Below are 18,514 nucleotides of genomic sequence, written 5' to 3'. Positions count from 1 at the left end.
AATCTTAGAGGGAGCGGCCGAGGCCGCAAACGCTAGGATTGGCAGTCCCCCTGCATGTCCACCGGGTGGGGGATGCCTACAAAGTTGCGCAAACAGGTGGCAGCAACTCGAGGACGATTTCCGTAATCAGTCAGGGATATCGCGTCCCGTTCACAACATCTCTACCGCGCCTGACAGCGTATCCAGTGTCGTGGAGCTCCCTTGCCATGGGATTGGCAAGGGGGCAAGCCCTTCGGGCAGAAGTCGAGACCATGTTGAAGAAGGGCGCTTTCCAAGAGGTAGTCGACCAGTCCCTAGGCTTCTTCAGTCTCGACTCTTTCTTGTAAAGAAGGCGTCTGGAGGCTGGAGACCAGTCATCGACCTCTCAGCTCTGAACAGGTTTGTCAAACAAACTCCGTTCAGCATGGAGACAGCAGACACAGTCAGACTTGCAGTGAGACCACAAGACTTCATGTGTACACTGGACCTGAAGGACGCGTACTTCCAGATCCCAGTCCATCCGTCTTCAAGGAAGTACTTAAGATTCAGCCTAGACAACAAGGTGTAGCAGTTCAAGGTGCTGTGTTTCGGTCTCTCCACAGCACCACAGGTTTTCACCAGAGAGTTCACCCTAATATCGTCGTGGGCACACAGGATCAGCATCCGTCTCCTCCGTTATCTGGACGACTGGCTGATCCTAGCAGACTCGGAGTCAGCCCTTCTTCGACACCGAGACAAACTTCTGGGACTTTGCCAAGATCTGGGGATCATGGTAAATATCGAGAAGTCTTCTCTGCTTCCCACTGAATGACTGGTATATCTAGGCATGATCATAGACACCAATCTCCACAAAGCCTTCCCATCAGACGACAGGATAGCAAGGCTGAGGAGGGTTGCGAGTACTTTCCTCAGACGAGAAGATCTTCCAGCCCAATCGTGGTTACGTCTCCTCGGTCACCTCTCATCCTTGGCCCATCTAATTCCCAACGGTCGCCTCAGGATGAGATCTCTGCAATGGCGACTCAAGTCTCGGTGGAATCAGGGTCACGATTCCTCGGACGTCATGATCCCTATGGGTCCTGCGGAACGGACGGACCTTCAGTGGTGGGTGACAGACGAGAACCTACGAAGGGGAGTGGATCTTCTCATCCTCCCCCCGGATTTGATGCTGTTTTCGGACGCATCGAAGAAAGGGGGGGGGGGCACGTTCTGCACCACAGGACCTCAGGCCTGTGGTCAGGATCAGAAGAGTGCCTCCATATAAATCTGCTAGAAATGAAGGCCCTATTCCTGGCCCTTCAACAGTTCCAACAATACCTGGCGGGTCACTCTGTGGTGGTGATGAGCGACAACACCACAGTAGTGTCTTACATCAACAAGCAAGGAGGTACCTTTTTAGAGCAGCAATCCCATCTCGCAGTAGAGATACTGAGATGGACCGAAGTCCACTCGATTCCACTATCGACTCGCTTCATTCCATGCAAGAGGAATGTGCTCGCCGACAGTCTGAGCAGAGCGACGCAGATAGTGAGTACTGAATGGTCTTTGGATCATCTAGTAGCCAACAAAGTCCTGACTTTGTGGGGTGCCCCGACTGTGGATCTGTGCGCTACAGCGCTGAACTTCAAGCTCCCGCTGTACTGCTCCCCAGTCCCGGATCCCAAGGCACTCTGGCAAGATGCCTTCCAACAACGGTGGGACAACATCGATGTGTATGCCTTTCCCCCGTTCTGTCTGATGAGGAGGGTGCTCAACAAGACCAGAATATCGGTCAATCTCTCGATGACCTTTATAGCTCCGCAATGGCATCACGCGGAATGGTTTCCAGACCCTCTGCAACTCCTAACGGAACTTCCGAGAGAACTCCCTCCACGACACGAGCTACTCAAACAACCACACGCCAACATCTTTCACAAAGCCGTAGCTTCGCTTCGACTTCACGCTTGGAGACTATCCAGCATCTCCTCGCTGAGAGAGGATTTTTGCAACAAGTTGCGAACAGGATGTCTGGACACCTGCGAAGGTCATCCGCAGGGGTCTACCAGGCAAAGTGGCGAGTTTTCTGTGGTTGGTGTCTTAGAAGGGGGTATCTATCCACTCGATGCCACTATTCCAGCAATAGCGGAGTTCTTTGTGTATTTGCGGGAAGAAATGCGCCTTTCAGTCTCGGCAGTGAAAGGCTATCGTTCAGCCTTAAGTCTAGCCTTCAGGCTCAAAGGAGTGGACATTTCTTCCTCGCTGGAACTTTCCCTACTCATACGAAGTTATGAACTTACCTGCCCTTAGTCGGAAGTGAGACCTCCTCCATGGAACGTGGTTCGAGTTCTCAGGTCTCTTAAGAGACCTCCCTACGAACCATTACGCCAGGCTTCAGATCGCCACCTAACTTGGAAGACGGTGTTCCTACTAGCTTTGGCCTCGGCCAAGTGAGTCTGTGAACTTCATGGTCTCTCGTATGACATCGCCCATTCAAGGGGATGGGGGGAGGTAACGTTCAGATTCGTCCCTGAGTTTGTTGCTAAGACTCAGAATCCGGGAGTACCGGATCCTCGGTTCGACTCTTTCCGGATTTCGAGTCTTCGTTCTGTAACAGATGATCCAGACCATCTCCTACTGTGTCCAGTAAGGAGTCTGAGGCTATATCTCAAATAACGGCTGCAGTTCGTCCCCAAGTGCAGGCATTGTTTGTGAGCACTGGGAGAAAAAAGAGGAGGGTTACCAAGAATACAGTACCATCTTGGCATGGATTCGTAGGGTAATCCATCTGTCCCTGAATCCTGACCCTCCTCTGTCATGTCGCCCTAGAGCACGGCGTAACTACGTCCCTGGCCTTCAAGAACTTTTCAGTGACGCAGGTTCTACAAGCGGTGGTGTGGAAGCGTCAGACGACCTTCACAGCCCACTACCTGCAAGACGTGACCCACAGGAGGCTCGATACGTTCTCTATCGGCCCTGTGGTGGCTGCACAACAGCTGGTTTAAAACCTCAGGCTCCTTAATGGACAAGTAGCAGAAGGTTGAGGGCATTGTTAACTGGTCCTAGTCTGCATGAATGGAAAGGTTTGTCTGGCCCTTATTCTTTTCTTCATCCTCCCCTCTCTTGGGGAAAGCAGCATCCTGGGTTCTCTGCACAGCTGACCTTGAACCACTGCAGGTAAACCATGTTCCCTTGTGTTCCTAGTATTAAGTTAATACTGTCACGTCCCCATACCCTGACGAGGTGGTATTGGGAGAGTCCTAGCCTAAAGTTTCCATCTAAAGGACTACAGGTCAACTTCCTAGGACGAGTCACATTACATACCTTCACACACAGCTTACGTAGGCCGCAGCCCTTGCGCAGCAAGGTGCTAGCGAGGTGCAGGTACTCTTTATTGTTGAGTGCTGATACACTCAGATACTGAGTCCCTGGGCAAAGCCAAAAGCCAGTGCTGGCTGGGACTTACCACCCTTCCTAAGGGGTGAGTCACCCATATTAAATAGCGTGGTTTGTATTTCAGTTACGGAACAAATGACAAATTCGTAGGTAATTTGTATTTTTCCTAACTATACAAACCCTGGCTATTTAATCAAACTTGCCCGCCAGCCCTATCCCCCGTGAAGTCCTACCTCTAAGCAAAGTGAGCTCAGCACAGGTGTGTGTAAAGGGGGGAGGTAGCAAGCTACCCTCCCTACCCCCCCGCTAACTAGCAGTGGGGTAGTAAACCCTCATTAAAATTTTAATAGCTCGTCATTTCAGCTACGCCGAAAGTAATTACCCATATTAAATAGCTAAGGTTTGTATAGTTAGGAAAAATACAAATTACCTTCTAATTAGTCATATTTTGGCTGGTGGTGGGGTGAGATGCGAGGATCCCTATGTCTCTAAGCTTTGGGTGTCGCGGGAGGGGTTGAGTAATGCCACAGGTAGGGAATGTCACCATTGGCTAGAGAGAGTGGTGTGATTTTATATGGTAACATAAAAGGCGACTTAAATAGCTCTTACGCAATCAGAAATAAAGACTTCATTGGTTGGCTGAAGAAAGGAGGAGGAGGGGCTAATATGAGGTAGAGTAGGAGATTTTTCTATTAAAATTTTTTGAGTGTTAACTGTGTGATATACCCTTTTGTAGGATATATGATTAATTTTAATCTCTATGTGGTTTATATTTGTAAATGATGTATCCGGATGTCATCGTCTGTATCACCAGGGATGTTTAGACATCAAATGAAGACATTGTAGTGGGGGGGGGGTTAAGTCTTCTACTATTCCTCCACTTTAGCTTCCTTTTTCTATAGCTTTCATATGCCTTAAAGCTTCTTAAATTTTCCTTCCTACTGCAACTGCAGTTTTTCCCATGATACTGTTGTGTGCTGAGTGGTGTCCAAGTCTCCAATGCCAGATATCTTGGCCCAAAGTCTTAAATCCAATCATCCTGTTGTGATTATTAATATTGTGGTTAACCAGTGATCTTAACATAAGAAATGGTGTTGTTCCTGTACTATCATGTGTATTTCAACAATACTGTATTTAGGAAAATATTCAAGTATTTGGTAACTCATCATTTGTTCTTTACAGAGCAGCTGAGCTCAAACATGGTCATTGGAGCATTCCGGAATTTGAGTGTGATGGATTTGTCAAGAAGTGGGTTGTAAAGTATACTGCTCCCTTCTTCGGTTGGGACTCCCTGCGTGCAAAATTGGAATTCAAGTATGGTCATTTTATGTAGTTTTATTTGAGAAAAATTCTGTGTGGTAATTGGTATTTAATATTTTGTACAAGTTGAAATAAAAGTTCATATTGTGTGTAATCAGATGTTAGGTACTATACAGTATTTGCCTATTATCTTTGTATGTTTGCTTTGGAATATGAAGATTTAAGGTGAATTACAAAACATGCATATGTGAGGTATGCAGGCAAAGTTGAAGGGATTTTGCAAGTCAGTTGCCATTTGTTTAAATTTCATGTTGACTGACAGTTGATCAAAGACAAAATTTAAAAAATGGTTATACTTTAGCATCTTGTGCTTATGAACATAGGGAAAATATTGAAATGTGAATAGATTGTGTTTGTGTCATTGTTTGGTGGTACAATTTTATTAATATAGGAAATCAATTTCTGATTGCAAATACAGACACATTAAACATGATGAGATTAATCATTATTCTTTCTCATGATTGTTATTTTTAAAAGAAATTTTAGTATGTAAAATATCTTGTAGACTGGGGAGCTACTTTAGTTGAATCAGTCTTCTTTGTAGCAAAGGCATTTGATACCTTTGAGAGGAAGGTGCAATTTAATGGTGCTATGTAGCAGAATTAGTGAATGTGGTTTTAAAGGTGGATAACAGATGAACTCAATTACTGAGTAAATGGAGATTGTAATTTAGAAAACTTTTAATACAAAGCAGTATATTGTTCATCATCTATACTTTTATGAATCATCTTTTTGTGTAAATTATACTTTGTAATTTATTTTCAGAGGTGCAGTTCAGGTTACCATGGACTTGTTGAAGCTGGACATCAGTCAGTGCCCTGGTGATTATTTTACTCAGAATGCATTTAAAGATACCCATAGGTGTGATAGAAAAACATCATATGTAAGTTATTATACTGTACTGTAACCTAAGCTTTTTGTTATGCTGAGAAAAGAGAGTGAATGAGTCTGTCTCTGTAATTGGACTTATGAATATTTAAAACAATACAGAAATGTAATGAACTGTAATAGTAATATATTACAATGCATTACAATTTAATGGTGTCCATATTAATATCTCCTCTCTCTTGTATATATAATACCTTTTATTGCTTTTATTGTTCTGTACAACATTAAACTTTTCCGCTTTAAAAGTACAAGTATAGACAAAAGGCCTGAGAAAAGACCATTCAACTAATGGACCTGTAAACATAAGTATTTCATTATGCAGAAAGCAATGTAGAATTCATAATACATTTGTAAAGGGTAACTCACTTGCACTTGAAAATATGGGGAGTAAGGTTTTTGAATTGGATAGCTAAACTATACTGGGAATAATACATATTGCTGTAGTGACAACACAATACAGTACTGCCCAGTATAATATATAATAATACAATGTTGATAATATTCATAATAGTAAAACACATTAATGAAAAAAAAAAATGGATACAAATAACCTTATCATTAATATCTGCAAACTATTCAACGTTAACTGTGCCATCTCATATCATGTAAAATGATGTTTCCAATGAAAATGATTGAATGGCCCAAAATACATACTGTGTGTGTTAAGGGGTATGGCTAATGGTATGTCTGATCATTTTTTTGCTGGAAGGAAAATTAGTTGTAGCAAAATAATGGAGGAATAGAGTAGGTGGATGTAAAAGGGAGCTAGTGAAGGTTAAAGAGCTAATAAAACCGGCGGTAAAAAGTATTTATCAAGAAAGGTTGAAAATGGCATGAGATGCAGTGAAAGTAAGAGAAACTGGTAATTTAGAGGAGTGGAAGTTAGTAAAAGAAAATTTTGTTGGGATTGCAATTGATGTGTGTGGCAAGAAGTTTGTTGGAGGCAGCATGAGGAAGGGCAGTGAATGGTGGAATGAAGGAGTGAAGGTAAAAGTGGAAGAGAAAAAGAGGGCTTTTGAAGAATGGCCACAGAGTAATAGTGTAGAGAAGTATGAAAGATATAGAGAGAAAAATGTGGAAGTAAAGCGCAAGGTAAGTGAGGCAAAAAGGGCAGCTGACCTGAGGTGGGGTCAGTGATTGGGTCATTCATGTGACGAAAATAAGAAGTAGTTTTGGAAAGAAGTGAAGAGAGTAAGGAAGGTTGGCTCAAGAATTGAAGAGACAGTGAAAGATGGAAATGGAAGGTTGTTAAACGGAAAAGAGGCAAGGAAAAGGTGGGTGGAATATTTTGAAAGTACTGAATGTTGAGGATATTAGGGAGGCAGATATAATTGCTGTTGCAGGTGTTGAGGTGCCGGAGATGGGAGATGGGAATGAGAGAGAGATTACAAGAGAGGAAGTGAGGAGAGCACTAGATGAAACGAGAGTAGGAAAAGCATCTGGTATGGATGGTGTGAGAGCCGAGATGTTGAAGTAAGGGGTGTGACTGTACTTGAATGGTTGGTGAGATTATTTAATATGTGTTTTGTGTGCGTGTATTGTACCACTATATAAGGGTAAGGGAGATGTGCATGAGTATTATTATTCAAGGGGTATTAGTTTGTTGAGTGTAGTTGGAAAAGTGTATGGTAGAGTAATGATTAATAGGATTAAGGATAAAACAGAGAATGCAATCTTAGAAGTTCAGGGTGGTTTTAGAAGAGATAGGAGTTGTATGAATCAGATTTTTACACAGGCTGATATACGATAAATATTTAGCAAAAGGTAAGGAGGTGTATGGTGCGTTTATGGTTTTGAAGAAAGCGTATAATAGAGTTGATAGGGAAGCAATGTGGAATGTGATGAGGTTATATGGAGTTGGTGGAAGGTTGTTGCAAGCAGTGAAAAGTTTCTACAAAGGTAGTAAAGCATGTGTTAGGATAGGAAATGAAGTGAGCTATTGGTTTCCCATGAGAGTGGGGCTGAGACACGGATGTGTGATGTCGCCGTTGTTGTTTAACTTGTATGTTGGAGTGGTGAGAGAGGTGAATGCTCAAGTGCTGGGACGAGGATTGAAACTGGTAGACGAGAATGACCATAAATGGGAGGTAAATCAGTTGTTGTTTGTGGATGATACTGTACTGGTTGCAGACGCAGAAGAGAAGCTTGGCCGATTAGTGACAGAATTTGGAAGGGTGTGTGAAAGAAGGAAGTTGAGAGTTAATGTGGGTAAGAGTAAGGTTATGAGATGTACGAGAAGGGAAGGTGGTGCGAGGTTGAATGGAGAGTTACTTGAGGAGGTGGATCAGTTTAAGTACAGGTATTGCTAGACTTACGACCTATGCGACATACGACTATTCGACTTTACGACCATTTTTTCAGGGTGATGACGTCACAAGTTTATCGGAAATAGGACGAATATTTCCTTGAAAATAATCCATTTTCTTGTATACATATAAACTGATTTATCTTGGTAAATTATTATTTTCTTTTATTGTTAATATTCGGTATTTATTTTCAGTTAAAAATACATTAAGAAAAGTTTTAATATCCGTCGAGTTCATATTATGTCCGGCGGAAAGCTTCCGGGCAATACAGTGGAACCTCTACACACGAACGTATCTATATTCGAATTTTCCAACATCCAAAGTAAAATTCGAGCAAATTTTTGACTCTACACCCGAATTTTATTTCGACACACGAAGTAAACATTACGCCATTGAGCGTCGAGTGCTCAGTTCTCTATTCTTGTGTGTATCGTGTGGTTTTCCTCTGTTTGGTCTGTTATTAACAGTGCTTATTTTCTTCCTTTTCTCACATTTCCTTTTTGATTTTACCTATAATCATGGTGCCTAAGAAGCTAAGTTTCAGTACAGGAAGAAAGCAATTCTTTCATTAGAATTGAAGCAAGAAATTATAGAAAAACATGAGAGCAGTGTGCATGTGAGTGATACTGTATGGCTAAACAATATGGCCGGAATAGGCCTATGATCTCGAGGATCATCAAGCTGAAGGCAGCCATTAAAGCAAATAACCATCGAAGGTGATCACCATTATTACAAGACATCTTAGCAATACCCTGGAAGAGATAGAACGCCTTTTGTTGATAGGGATAAAGGACAAAGAGATTGTTGGCAACGATCATTTGTGAGAAGGGCCCAGCGTGATGAACAGAAAGAAAGAAAAAAGTGAAGCAAAGAAAACCATGATAGCATTAACAAGCTCTTTTAAATAAGACTTCTCTCTTTTTCTGTTTCTCTCTAAACATAGCATTAACATGTTCTTTAGATAAAATATCTCTCTCTCTCTCTCTCTCTCTCTCTCTCTCTCTCTCTCTCTCTCTCTCTCTCTCTCTCTCTCTCTCTCTCTTTCTTCTTCGCTGTTATAGTGTTAGATACGCCTATTATTTTTTTTTCCGAGAGAGAGAGAGAGAGAGAGAGAGAGAGAGAGAGAGAGAGATTAAACAAAAATGTGTTTAGAATACATATGATTTTTGACAGTGTCAACGAGTTGAAAAACAATTAAATGTAACTAAGAAAGTAATAACAGCTAATTGAATTCCTTTATTAACTAAAACAAATATTGATACAAACACACTCGTGTGCGTATGCACAAACACACACACAGGTGCAAAAATTACTACGCAGTAAGAGAGACGGTCGGGGAGGAGGTAGAGATGGTGACTGCGAAAACATAACGTAACTCGTCACTGAAAGTGATGAAAATAAAAAATCAATAGAAAAAAAATGTAAAAAATATGAAATATAAAAATAAAAAAAAAAAAATAAGCTAAGTTAGATTAAAATTTCCGTAGTGTAAGCTAAGTTAGATTAAAATTTCCATAGTGTAAGTTACGGTATGTTATCGCAGTCACCATCTCTACCTCCTCGCCGATCGTGTCTCCTCGTGCGTGTGTGTGTGTTTGCGCATACGCACACGAGTGTGTTTGTATCAATATTTGTTTTTATTTAGTTAATAAAGGAATTCAGATTCACTGATATTGTTTTTTTTAGTTACATTTAACTGTCTTTCAACTCGTTAACGCTGTTGAAAATCATATGTACACAACACATTTTTGTTTAATCTCTCTCTCTCTCTCTCTCTCTCTCTCTCTCTCTCTCTCTCTCTCTCTCTCTCTCTCTCTCTCTCTCTCAGAAAAATTAATAGACGTCTCTAACACTAACAGTGAAGAAGAACAAGAGAGAGAGAGAGAGTATTTATTTAAAGAACATGTTAACACTATGTCTACCCTCTCGCCGATCGTCCGTCTCCTCCTGGCGTAGCAAATCCTACACCTGCGTTGGCCTGTCTCTAAGGTAAAGTGGCAATAAAACACATTTTTTATTTATTATTTCTTTATAATTATCTTTTTTACATGCTTCTTAAATATTATGCAGTTATGTTGTTGTTATGTGTAATTATGTGTAGCCATTTATTAAGGATTTATTATGGGTTTTTAGGCTGAGGAACGAATTAAATGAATTACCATGTATTCTTATGGGAAAATTCGTTTCTACATCCGAAGTTGGTTGTGGAACGAATTAAATTCGTATGTAGAGGTACCACTTCAGTGATTTCCTTCCAATAGGCTAACGATTAATATTAGTATTTCCATTATCGAAATATTAAATAACGATACAAAATATTTTAAGGGTCTGTATCGGTTGTCATGAGTACTACGTAGCGTAAATTTGACTGAACGCTACTTTTTTAATCTGATGATGGATCGATGTTTATCTAAAGAAAATATACTATTAGGGCAAATATTTTCTTGAAAATAATATTTCCTTTTACATTATAAAAATAAAATACTTTTGTTTGTTAAGTTAGTATTTTCTTTTCATTTTTTACGAGAAACAAAGAAAATTAATTTACATATTTTGCAAGTCATTCTTCGTAGAGATTACTGTACGTCACGTGACTTGTGACGTCATGTATCTGGCGGAAGCGCTGACAAACCGAATGATTTCCTTTCATTGTTACCGAGTAATCTTATTACAGCATTCCCATCATCGAAACACCCAGTAACGATATCAAGTGTTTTAGTGGTCTGTATTATTAGTTATAAGATTAGTACAACTTACCGTAAATTTAAGAAAAAAAGTCTGATGATGTCATATTTCTGGCGGAAGGCGTGAGGCAAATCAAGTGATTTCCTTCCGATGCGTTACTATTCCCATAATCGAAACATCGAATAATGATATAGAATTTTTTAATAGTTTTCAAAAAAAAAAAAATATGAAGATACAACCGAATTAAAAACAAAATACAGAGAGAGAGAGAGAGAGAGAGAGAGAGAGAGAGAGCGTATTCCTTTTATAACTAATAATAAGGTTATAAACGAACTGTATGGAAAATTTGATACCCTATAATATATTGGCGCTGATGTAATATGCATTATGAAGAAATTTCGAATGTCAAGAAAATTATATAAATCAGTGTTATTCGCACTATATATATGTGCTCATAATAATAATACGGCAGCGTGACCTTGAGATCAGCTGATACCAACCGAAAGTAAATTAAAAGTATTTGTTGATTATTGATATGCTCAAGAAATTGAAAAATAAAATATAAACGTTCTTTAATAAACCACAATTAAACACAGTAATGTCTAATGAAATATAAAGGCTTAATATTGAACTACTGTACATTACTGTATGAAGCTTTAAAAATGAACTACCCGTATGCGATTGGGAGACCGAGCGCACACACACACACACACACACACACACAGAAAGAGCTACAACGATTTCGCATTATACCTAATGATTAGACGAACTGTATGGAAACTGATTTCCTGTAACATATTGGCGTTGATGTAATATTCATCATGAAGATATTTCTAATAAGTTAAGAAATGATGAAAAAATATGCCATACGTATGTACGCCAAATTTTGATACGGTAGGTAGCGGCACTTTCAGATCAGCTGATCATAACCAAAGGTAAACAAAATTTTCAGTACTCGATTGTAAAATGCTTCCAAAATTGATAAATAGAATACAGTAATGAATTTATAGAGCATATGATATCCTACAAAACAAGAAAATGGAATAATGATAGACAGTGAGAAAATATTGACAAAATATGATCCAGATGATTGCCGAATCATAACGTATCAAAATAAATCTACGGAAACTTCACTTTTCTAGTTCGACATACGGCCAACTCGACTTACGACTCATCTCTCGGTCCCTATCTCGGTCGTAAGTCGGCGACTACCTGTACTTGGGGTCTGTTGTTGCAGCAAATGGTGGAGTGGAAGCTGATGTACTTCAGAGAGTGAATGAAGGATGCAAAGTGTTGGGGGCAGTTAAGGGAGTGGTAAACAATAGAGGGTTGGGCATGAATGTAAAGAGAGTTCTGTATGAGAAAGTGATTGTACCAATTGTGATGTATGGATTGGAGTTGTGGGAAATGAAAGTGACGGAGAGACAGAAATTGAATGTGTTTGAGATGAAGTGTCTAAGGAGTATGGCTGGTATATCTCGAGTAGATAGGGTTAGGAACGAAGTAGTGAGGGTGAGAACGGGTGTATGAAATGAGTTAGCAGCTAGAGTGGATATGAATGTGTTGAGGTGGTTTGGCCATGTTGAGAGAATAGAAAATGGCTGTTTGCTAAAGAAAGTGATGAATGCAAGAGTTGATGGGAGAAGTACAAGAGGAAGGCCAAGGTTTGGGTGGATGGATGGAGTGAAGGAAGCTCTGGATGATAGGAGGATAGATGTGAGAGAGGCAAGAGAGCGTGCTAGAAATAGGAATGAATGGCGAGCGATTGTGACGCAGTTCCGGTAGGCCCTGCTGCTTCCTCCGGTGCCTTGGTTGACCGCGGAGGTAGCAGCAGTAGGGGATTTAGCGTTATGAAGCTTCATCTGTGGTGAATAATGGGGGAGGGAGGGCTGTGGCACCCTAGCAGTACCAGCCAAACTCAGTTGAGTCCCTTGTCAGGCTGGGAGGAACGTAGAGAGGAGAGGTCCCCTTTTTTGTTTCATTTGTTTGATGTTAGTTACCCCCCAAAATTGGGGGAAATGCCTTGGTATATGTATGTATGATGTGTTAGTAATATTTTACAGTGCAGTACAACAAAATGTATGATAATGTGAGTACAGGCAAGTAAAAATTTTTTTTTATTGAAATTTTGATATTGGTTTTATATTAATTTCTTTTCTTAATCATAATTATGGTCTGAGATGTTTGTACACTCATTAAATTAAGGTATATTTTTATTCCTGAGGAATCAATAGTAAAAATTAATCATAGATTGGCATCTTTTAAAACTGTTAGTTTTATTATGGAACTGTAGTTATATTGTAATGAACAGTTTGATTTTGTAGCAAGTATTCAGAATTATGAGTGTCATTGTAATCTGGTATGTTTAAAATCTTCGGGACAAATTCTACTCCCCATAGCCAATCTGGAAAGCCTAATGAAAATACCACTATACTACTGTATTGTGCTGTATATGTAAATGTAAGAAGTTTAAATTTTTAGAATATTAAGTTAGTTTTATCCTTAATTATTATGGGATACCATTTTTAGTGCGCCTTGTCGATGAAACTATGAACAAAAGCAGAATCAATTCATCTTTTGGTTGCGTTGATTTCTACCTCTTACTTCTTTTGCATTCTTTATGGTTTCATCCAGCTTTGTAGTCTGGCATCTTTAACTGTAACCTTCTCCAATTCATACTTTTCATGTTTAGGAAATCCTCTGATTTATTCATAAATATCTTAAAGTAGTTCAAAAGTATTTTCAGGAGAAAGAAACTTGTGTAATAAAGATAGTTTTATAGAAAGTATTACTATTACTTAAAGGAACTGAAAATTAGTGTTTATTCTACCTAGTGGGAGGAAAAAAGGAGTAGAATACTAAATAATTTGTATTCTTTCAGTGTGTGCCCATCCAAGGTAGAGGATTTGACACAGGTGGTTATAAGTGTGAATGCATTCAAGGATTTGAGTATCCTTTTGAAGATCCTATCACCTACTTTGATGGTCAGTTGATGGAGGCAGAGTTTCTGAATATTATCCGAGATCAGAAGACTAGGTGAGTGAATTCTTATCATTTTTTTTATAAGATAAGTGACTTCATATGCAGCTAATTTGTTCATCTATAATCTCTTAGGTTTAATAACCGAGTGATTGCAATTCTTTGTAATAATATTGCAAATTTCACTTGATTAAAATTTAATCATATTTTGAAAAAAGCTTTGTAACTTTTGTAAGACCTTGCTAATTGTGTCTTTGAACAGCATTTAAAAAAAACGGATCTATTTTTGGGTGAGATAGCCATGTCGTCCTGATGGAAGGTTCCTATAAGTAGCTTCCTAGGGTATATTTGACTACTGTGATATTCCCAGAGAATTTACCTTTAGATCTCCAGAATTCTAACTCCTGGCACGAATATCCTTAAAATTTCTCTCAAGGGTATCGCATAATATCAGGGGACGTATATCTTGATATGACACATAGCAATTTTCACCCCGAATAGCGTTTTCGCTTTAAGGGGGAAAGTGGCAAAAATAGAAGGGGAGCCGTTATCAAGGTACCCTTCCTCCGTTACTACCTTGAGTATCTAGATGGCGCCATCGTCGCCGCCATGTTTTATTCCTTGTAGCATTGAGCAAGGTGCTACAGATATAGTATTTTCGGGAGGGATCCTGCCAAGGCCTTTTCTAGTAAAAGGAGAGTGGGTCCATCAGGTCGACATGGTTATCTCACCCAAAAATAGATTTTTCGCTTCGCTCAAATCCGTTTTTTTTTTTGGCTGAGGCCATGTCGTCCTGATGGAAGGTTACCAGAGCATTATTTAGAAAGTACTGTATCTGTGGATTTTCCAAATGTGCCTTAACCTCAGGACAATATTTCCTTGGTCATCCAGACCATAGAGACATATGGCGTTACCGTTATACATCATTACTTCTAATCATGAACTATGTTAGTGCTTCCTGCCCCCTGCAGGGAAGAGTCATATTAGACTTAGGAAAGAGTCTCGAGGTTTGCATATACCATATGAACAACATAGCATCAAGAGCATACAGGTCCCACTGTATGCGAAGCCAGTCAAAGTTTGTACTCTAATACAAACAAAAGTTTATATGAGACAACATAACGTCCAAAGCATACAGGATTTGCTGTATGCAAACCCAGGCAAAGCTTGTATTCGTGTAGGAACAAAGTATGCGTAGGCAGAGAAAGGTTGTACTCATATTAGAACAAAGTTATCTATTTGTTCACATGTCCATATGCAGATTATTGAGGGTTAAATAATACTCCCGCATATCTTTATTAATTCAAATTTGGGGCGAAATAAGACGCAAATACTAATAAAGTATTTATTGGTAATGAATAACCAGCAATTCAACATACAGGTACATAACATAGCATTAGTATAATGCTAATGAATGCAAAGAGAAACATATATAAAGCAGTCAAGACTAGAAATGATTATTTCACCTGAAAAGGAAAAATAATTAGAGCCACAAACTGAAAATTTTATAAATTTTCTAATATGCATTTCTATGAATGACTTTTTCTTCACACTGTAAAAACACACGGCACAAGTGTTATCTCTATGTTTCTTCACCTTTAATAACTGGAACAGTCCATAGTGCCACCTTGGTGACACTTATATTCACGTGTTGCACTGTGAAGCTGTGAAGTGTCAACACCTTCACCCGATTTTAGCAGTCCCGATCAATTCACTGTTCATCGCAGCACTAAGCGACAGGTTTTAGCACACTACCTGCCGCCACCACATAACGTTTCAACTCTTGCACCTGCTTCGCGTAGTGTTTAAAGAATACTCTAGATGACCTCCATCCAGTGTATGAGCGAACCGCTCAAAGTCCATGTATTGGAAAAAGTTCAATGACGAAGCAATTTTCCTGGGATCATGACCTGCGGGTGTACTGTCAGGATCCGCTTTGCGAATGAAATAGGTGATCTTCGCTCTTAGTTGTTTCAGGGATAAGTTTGAACCTGAGGTTTCTCCTTTAAAGAGCTGCCCTCCCTTGAAGTCTGAAGTTCTACAAAGATAGACCTTTAGACACTCTACTGGACACAGCGAGACATCTTTCTTCAGAAGGCAGATTCTCCAGGGACCCCACCTTTTGGTAGGTAGCTCGTTCTTGGCGAGAAACGTTGTGTCAGGAAAGAGATTCAGTTCTCCCGCTTCTGTGAACTGAATATGGCCCCCATCTCTAGAAAGGGCCACAAGCCTTAGGAATCTTGTTAAAGATTTCTTTGGATAAGTCTACTTGGAAAGCGTAAAGCAGAGATCTAGTCAAGGCTGACTTACATGTTGTTATCCTGTTGGTTGCTAAACCTTTTCCATGAAGGTGAATAAAGAAGGATAAACACAAATCTGTTGATCTCTTTTGAACTTCTTGCCTTGACGAAAGCAACCCACTTCTTCCAAGACAACTCATATTGTCTTCTGGGTGATTTAGACTTATATTCTTCTAAGAAGTCTATACTGTCTCTCGAGATCCCAAACTTTTTCTTAACTGCTAAGGAGAGAAAATCATGAGATGAAGGTTTGGGTTTTCTGTGATGAAGCGAAGACAATCGACTTCTGTACTTGTTGAGTCAGTACTGGGTCCGGCAGAGGGACCAGCCTCAGCTTCAGTTCCAATACTAGAGGGAACCAATTGCTCTTCGGCAACTTGGGAGCCACTAGAGCTGCCGTTCCCTGAAAGGATCTCAGCGTGTTAGGACCTTCAACAGGAGGTTGGTTGGAGGAAACAGGTAAATCCAGTTCCATCTGTTCCAATCGAGGGACATGGCTTCCACTGCCTCTGCTAGAGGGTCCTCATATGTGGCCACATAACGAGGTAGTTTCTTGTTGTCGCTCGTTGCGAAGAGGTCGATCTGTAGTCCTGGGGACTTGACGTAAGATGAAGGAGAATGATCCTGCGTCTAAGGACCATTCTGACTCTATTGGCGAGAGCCTGAATAGAGCGTACGCCGTCACATTTAAGGTGAACTGCTGATAAGTGCCATTCTGGACTTGTCGCCACTCAAGTTCATAGAAAACAAAAAGTTCAGGATGTCAACCCTTCAACACAAAAGAACCCTGCTGCCAAAACGGGCGTACACAGTCTCGATAGACATGGCAGATGCCTATTGGCATATTCCAATCAATCGCCCACTCTCCTCCTACCTAGGATTCAGGCTACAGAAGAAGAAATACGTCTACGGAGCCATGCCCTTCGGGCTAAATAGTAGTTAAGAAAAGGTTTGTCCAAGTACTTCTTGGGAACACAAAACAGCCTCCCTTGGAATTTGATGGACTTTGCCCTCCTTATCACCCATTTGCTCAAGAGTTCTTGGCTATATTCTTCCAGAACGGGGGAGTGTTGGAAGAATTGAGGAAATGATGGTGGAGCTGTCTTCCAGCTCCAACCTAGTCCGTTCTTGATTAGGTTGTGGGTCCAGCGATCCCGACATCTTTGGAGTCTTCCTCCTACCGGAAGCATCTCATTGCTTCGGTTGTCCAGAGGACTTGCCTCCTTGACCGGGTCCTCCCCTACCCCCTCTTCCTCTCGAGGGGTGTCTAGAGGAGCCTCTATTCGACCCTCATATCTCAGGTTGAAAGGTAGTGGTCTGCCTCTCATAGGCAGGAGTAAAGGCTGGTGACCGGGCCACCATCTGGTAGGTGGTTTGGGGTTGTGCCACCATCAGTGGCACCGCGGTCATTGAAACTGCGGGAAGTAGTTGTTGTTGTTTCCCGACAGGGCGAAAGGGCAACCTAGGTCTCTTCGTCTTCCTTTTTGGATGGGGACCCTCATACGGGGAAGACTTACTCTTCGCTGACATGCCCCACTTTTGGAGAAGATTCCTGTTCTCCATGGCAGCCTTGTCAACTACTTCTTTGACCACTTCACTCAGGAAGAGGTCTTTTCCCCAGATATTGGAAGCTATCAGCTTCCTGGGTTCGTTTTTCACTGCAGCCGAAGCAAACACGAACTCTCTACATGCTCGTCTGGCCCTAACAAAGCCATATAGGTCCTTGACCAGCGTTGCCAAATGTGACTTGGCCACGACCATGAATATGTCTGGGGATCTATTATTGCTTGCCATTGCCTCCAAGGTAATCTGGAGGGACAGGGATGCGGTTAGCCTTTCCTTTGTCTCTTGGTCCCTACGCAAGAGAAAGTCGGACAACTTAGGGAGGTTTTCGCTGAACTAGCGTCCAGCAATATTCGCCTCCAACTTCCCAACTGAGAAGGTAAGATGTATTTCCTTCCAGTCTTTGTCATCCGTAGGCAGAGCTAGGGATAAGGGTCTACACTCCTCAAGTGTAGGGAAAGGTTTCCCAGCTTCTACTGCCTTCATAACTGCCTTAAACCCTTTTTCCACAAAGGGAAAGGCTAGTTTAGCTGGAGCAAGAAAAGAAGGGTGTTTCTTGCTCAGGGCTGGCACCTTCGAATTAGTGAAGCCCCTGCCTTTCAGACTGCTTGTCATCAAAGCTTTAGCTTTCCCATGGTCAAGAACCTCTTTCGGCTCTGTCTCCTCCTTGGACACAGGTTCCGCCTTCAGACGGACGAAGCGGTCTAGGTAAGACTAAAAGCTGGGCCAAAAGTCGACATCCTCGATGAGGACGGCTCCCAGCTTCTCTGAAATAAAGATCTTCCCGTTTGTAATTGGCATGTACTCTGCATGCCTCCAATGGTTTACTTCAGAACAAGAAGGAAGATCCTTCACATTGAGTCTCTTCAGAGACCCACGGGACGATGCGAGATGGTCCATCCTTCTCCTCAGATCAGCGTCCCTTTCTTCATTTTGCTTACTTAGAGTCTCCATCATCGTCATGAGATTAGCCAAGGCTTTTCCCATTTTGCTAGATAGAGGAGCAGAAGACGTAGAGGGCACTGGTTCTGGGGCCGGAACCGACGAAACTGACTCCAATTCGACGTCATCCTCTTCAGTCTCAGGAGCCAAAGTAAACTCCTCTTCCAGACCTTCCGCAAG

General features: G+C 41.1%; 1 protein-coding gene across 1 annotated transcript in view; it reads left to right on the top strand.

The window, feature by feature from the left end:
• LOC137656705 (uncharacterized) overlaps nt 1-18,514 on the top strand; it is a 110,316-nt gene that overhangs the window by 73,039 nt on the left and 18,763 nt on the right. The window contains exons 12-14 of the mRNA XM_068390930.1: nt 4,534-4,665; nt 5,437-5,554; nt 13,432-13,586. Coding sequence (XP_068247031.1) covers nt 4,534-4,665; nt 5,437-5,554; nt 13,432-13,586 — 405 coding nt within the window. The remainder of the gene's footprint in view (nt 1-4,533; nt 4,666-5,436; nt 5,555-13,431; nt 13,587-18,514) is intronic.

The sequence above is a fragment of the Palaemon carinicauda genome, chromosome 1 (assembly GCF_036898095.1).
Source record: "Palaemon carinicauda isolate YSFRI2023 chromosome 1, ASM3689809v2, whole genome shotgun sequence".
NCBI classification, from domain to species: domain Eukaryota; kingdom Metazoa; phylum Arthropoda; class Malacostraca; order Decapoda; family Palaemonidae; genus Palaemon; species Palaemon carinicauda.
This window is presented reverse-complemented; position numbering and strand designations above follow the sequence as displayed.